The sequence below is a fragment of the Bison bison genome, unplaced genomic scaffold (genome assembly GCF_000754665.1).
Source record: "Bison bison bison isolate TAMUID 2011002044 unplaced genomic scaffold, Bison_UMD1.0 scf7180017864375, whole genome shotgun sequence".
Lineage (NCBI taxonomy): Eukaryota > Metazoa > Chordata > Mammalia > Artiodactyla > Bovidae > Bison > Bison bison.
The window spans coordinates 388532-393060 of record NW_011494947.1 but is presented as its reverse complement, the minus strand read 5'-3'; the positions used below and the strand labels follow the sequence as shown (position 1 = coordinate 393060).

The 4529-nt window shown below is 63.6% G+C and overlaps 1 protein-coding gene across 1 annotated transcript in view; it reads left to right on the top strand.

The window, feature by feature from the left end:
- Positions 1-269: 269 nt before the first annotated feature.
- Positions 270-4529, top strand: part of LOC105000867 — a 5994-nt gene continuing 1734 nt past the window's right edge. The window contains exons 1-5 of the mRNA XM_010856936.1: positions 270-365; positions 867-1006; positions 1579-1812; positions 3296-3408; positions 4208-4306. Of these exons, the coding sequence (XP_010855238.1) occupies positions 270-365; positions 867-1006; positions 1579-1812; positions 3296-3408; positions 4208-4306 (682 nt within the window). The remainder of the gene's footprint in view (positions 366-866; positions 1007-1578; positions 1813-3295; positions 3409-4207; positions 4307-4529) is intronic.

Here is a 4529-nt window from a genome sequence, read left to right as displayed (position 1 = left end):
TGTCGGGGCCCAGGACACAGGGGGCCTACCTGCTTGGCCTCGGACGGAAGGCAATGACACGGTCCAGAGGGAGGGCCTTGTGCTGTCCTGGAAGATAGTGCCCTTGTGGCCCCAAGGATGAGTCATGGGTGATTCGGGGCACCACGAGGCGGGGGTGGGCGGCCCAGCCCGGGTTGGCCAGCCGGCCCTCCTCCTATATAAGCCCCCAAGCCCGCTGCTTCGGACTTCCCGTCTCTCCTGAGCTTAGAAGTGTGACCCTGGCGGCAGCCATGAAGTGCTTCCTGCTCGCCCTGGGCCTGGCCCTGGCCTGTGGCATCCAGGCTGCCTACATCCCCCAGATGGCAGGAGACCTGGACATTAGAAAGGTGTGGGGTCTGGGGTGGAGGGTGGGCGCCAGGGGCTGGGGTCCGGGGCTGAGAGGGGACAGGAAAGCCTGGACTGCAGAAGTCTAACGCGGGACCAGAGGAGGCTGGTCCTGGGGGCGCCACCTGGTCCCACAGACTTTGGAAGGACTTGTCTCCAGCCACCCGGTCCCCAGACTCTCCCGTTTCCCCCTCCATCCCAGGATGGACTCGTCCTCAGAGGGTCCACACCCTGAATGGGGGCTGACTTAGGACAGTGAGGGGGTAGGGGGGCAGGCAAAGACAGGGGTTGTTCCAAATATTCAAGAACCTCCCCCCTCCCACCCACGTGTCCACGCACAGCAGGTGGTCCCCAAGTGCACCCGGAACCCGCGTGTATCATACTTCCTGAGAACCCTGGCCATGTAGGAGACAGCCAGGCCTGGCTGGGGTGGGACAGAGGGCCCACTGTGGGGTTGGGGCCCCCTTCCCGCCCCCGGAATGCAGCTCAAGGTCCCTCTCCAGGTGGCGGGGATGTGGCACACGGTGGCCATGGCGGCCAGCAACATGCTCCTCTTGGACGCCGAGAGCGGCCCCCTGAGAGTGTACGTGGAGGAGCTGAAGCCCACCCCCGAGGGCGACCTGGAGATCCTGCTGCAGAAACGGTGGGTGTTCTCCCCCCCAACGTGGAACTCCCCGTCCCCAGGGCTGTGGACTCCCCCGGGGGTGGGGTGTAGGTGGGACCAAGGCCCCAGGGACGGGGAACGGGGCTCAGAGGTCCCTGTCCCCTCGGAGCCCAGCCCAGGGCCGTGGGGCAAAAAGCCCATCACACGGAGTGGCCCTGGGGTCGGTGTAGGGAGAGACCTGTGTGCAGGACGCTGGGCATCGGGCCTGGGCAGCTGCTGCCAGGAGTCCTGTCTGTCCCAGAGAAGGGGGGCGGAGACTTGAGGAATTCTGAGCCCTCAGGAGCCCAGCATCCTCGGAGGCGCTGTGTCCAAGCCCCATGCGGACGGGGTTAGTGTTGAGATGACCTGTGCCCTGGGCCTCAGGCCACTGGCCTGCTGGGTTCCGGTCAGCTCTGCCTGCCCGGCTGTCCATCTCCTGGGTCGCCTGCTGGGGTCCATGGAGGGCCAGCCCAGGTGCCCGCCTGCCCTGTGGACACTTCTCGGAGCCCAGCTCCTGTGCCTCTGCAGGGCTCATGAATAACCCCTTCCCCCGCAACCACCTGGCTTTTCAGGGAAAACCACGAGTGTGTGGAGAAGACCCTCATGGCCCAGAAGACGGAGGACCCTGCTGTCTTCACGGTCAACTGTGAGTGGCCCAGCCCGGGCCCCGCGTGCCCTCGGGGCAGCCGCGGTCCACACAGGGCCCCGCCCAACACTCTGAGGTGCTCACCGTCCTGGCAGCAGGAGTCGGCTCGAGTCTGTGGCCTAGGGCTGCACGCCAGGCCCTGCTTCCTGCCCCCACGGAGGTCATTCTTGGGGTGACGAGGCCTGAGGCCCCCATGCCCTCCTGCCCCGTTGGCACTGCCTGCTTGGCGAAGGTGGAGGGCAGAGGGCAGGCATCCTGTGCACTGTGGGGTGGGTTCTGTGGGCAGACACATGACCAGCTCCCTGTTCACTAACTGGCCTGCGGCTCCTTAAAAATCTCCAAAACAAAGCAGACCGGTGGGCGGGCGCACTGTGCATTTGCCTCTCCGATCTGGAACCTGCTTCTGGAACATTCTAGGCCTTGCCCCCCGACCCTAGCCCTGGCAGCCTCCCTGGGACACACCCTGTGCCCCCAGATCCAGCCCCCATGCCAGGGCCCAGCTGCCCTCTCTCCGATCCACAGGGCCTCTCGCCTCTGCTGCTTGTCACGGCCTCGTTTTCATATATATTTCATTTCATTTATTTATTTATTTGGGGGCACACCAGGTCTTCCTCGTGGCACGGGCTTTTCTCTAGTTGCGGTGAGCCGGGGCTACTCTCCAGTTGCGGTGCCGGGGATTCTCTCGTTGCAGAGCACGGGCTCTGGGCACGCGGCTGCCGTCGTCGCAGCCCATGGGCTCGGTAGTTGCGGCTCTTGGGCTCTAGAGCGCAGCTTACTAGTTATTGTGCCAGGCTTAGTTGCTCTGCAGCCTGTGGGATCTTCACAGACCAGGGATTGAACCCGTGTCTCCTGCATTGGCAGGTGGATTCTTTGCCACTGAGCCACCAGGGAAGGCTCCCCCATCCTCTTTCTGAAAGGCAGTGGGTGTGGTGGGGATCCCCTGCTCCTCACCTGCAGGACCTCGGGTCTGCCTGGGAAGGTGTCTGGATTTATCATCGTCCTGCTCCCAATTAAGCCGGGAATGAGGACCCCAAGGATGCAGGGTCTCCCCACGCTCCCCCAGGTCCCCCCACCTCTGAAAGACAGAGCCATCACCACCCTTCTTCTTGAAATACTCTCCCTTCTGTCTTCCACTCTTTGCAGTCCATGTATCACTCCGGACTCAAGTTCCATCCTGAATTATTTGTTGATTGCTCAGGGACCTGGGCACCTACCTCCAGGGAGGGGGCCCATCTGCAATTTAGTGCCTGGGGGTTTGGAGGAATAATTGACTGAATGGACGCCACGTGCAGGACACGGGAAGCAGAGTCTGCCCAAGCAGGCGGTGGGCACACAGAGCGGCTTTGCCGTAGCATCAGCGTGTCAGAGCTGTCGCCAGTCTCGGCCCAAGTGTGGGAGGGGGTGGTCTCAGCTGGATGATGCTGTCGAAAGTGTCCTGGCTGGGGGTCCATCAGACTAGTGCAGCCAGGGGTGGGCTTTCCGCACCTGGTAGAGAGGGCATTCACTGGGTGTCTGGAGAGGATACTGCCTGCCCAGTGGCTGCCGTGGGAAACAGCACTCCCAGGCGATGCTCTGGGCCCCCCGACAGTTGTGGTGGAGGGAATCAGAAGAGATTTCAGGCTCCATTCCGGCCCCTTTTCCAGATCACGGGGAAAGGAAGATTTCTGTGCCGGACACAGACTACAGCAGCTACACGATCTTCTGCATGGAGGGCGGATGCCCACCGATGAGGGCAGCGTGATGTGCCAGTGTCTGGGTACGTGGGGACCCTGCAGAGTGTGTCCAGAGGAGCTGCACCTCACCGAGACGGTACCCTTGGTGCAACTGTTAATAAGGGGCACTCGAGATCCCCAAACTTCACGGCCCCTGGCGGCAGGAAGGGGAGGGGTCTGCCTCACTGGCCCCCACGGGACACGCAAGCCAAGGTCCCAGCCATGGCACCAGACACTGGTGGTCAGATGTATGTGACACGTAGGGGGCGGAGTGCTTGGGACAAGGTCTGGGACGGGCGAGTGGGCTGAGGCAGAAGGCTCAGTGGTCTCTCCGCAGGAGGGGCCTCGCTGCCCAGTGGGCAGAACTGGCTAATATTAGTCCAGGAGTCTTCTAGGAGGAGATTTTTAATGACTTCAGAACACTTTCAGATATGAAAGCAACTTTAAAGGGCGACCTTCTGGCTGAAGGAAATATAGCCGTGTTGTTGCCCCTGCTCCCAGGGGGGCCGTGAGCACCGGGCAGTCGCGGCTCCTGGTCCTGTCAACCCACTAGGGGTGGGGGGCGGAGACCAGGCTAGTGGGGCAGGGGGAGCCTTTCCTCCCGTGACCGTGCAGACACCCCTGCACTGCCCCCGGGAGGAAGCGGAGAGGAACGGGGCTGAGGGGGTCGGGCAGGGGCCCGAGGCTTGCAGACCACCCTGGGAGGCGAGGCAGGACCAAGCTCCTCGAGCCCCAGCACACTGGTGCCTCCTTCCTGGGTTTGCACCCGGGTGGAGCCCTCAGGGTCTCTGGGCCTTCGGGGCTGGGGCTGCTTCAGGGCCTGACGCCCTGCCCCACGGCCAGGACCCGAGATGGATGATGAGGCCATGGAGAAATTCGCCGGGGCCCTGGCGTCGCTGCTGGAGCATGTGCAGATGGTCCTGGACCTGCGCCAGGGGGCGGGTGAGCTCGGCCGCCCCTCTTCCTTCCCCAGGCCTCCCGGGAGGAGGGGTTGGGGTGCAGCACCCTGTGGGGATCCCTCCCCAGCTCCCTCTGTCCTGGGGTGTCCAGTCCCATCCTGACGCCCCCCCCACGACTCTCCCTCCCCCACAGAGCAGTGCCACATCTAGGTGAGCCCCTGCCGGCACCTCTGGGGTAAGCTGCCTGCCCTGCCCCACGTCCTGGG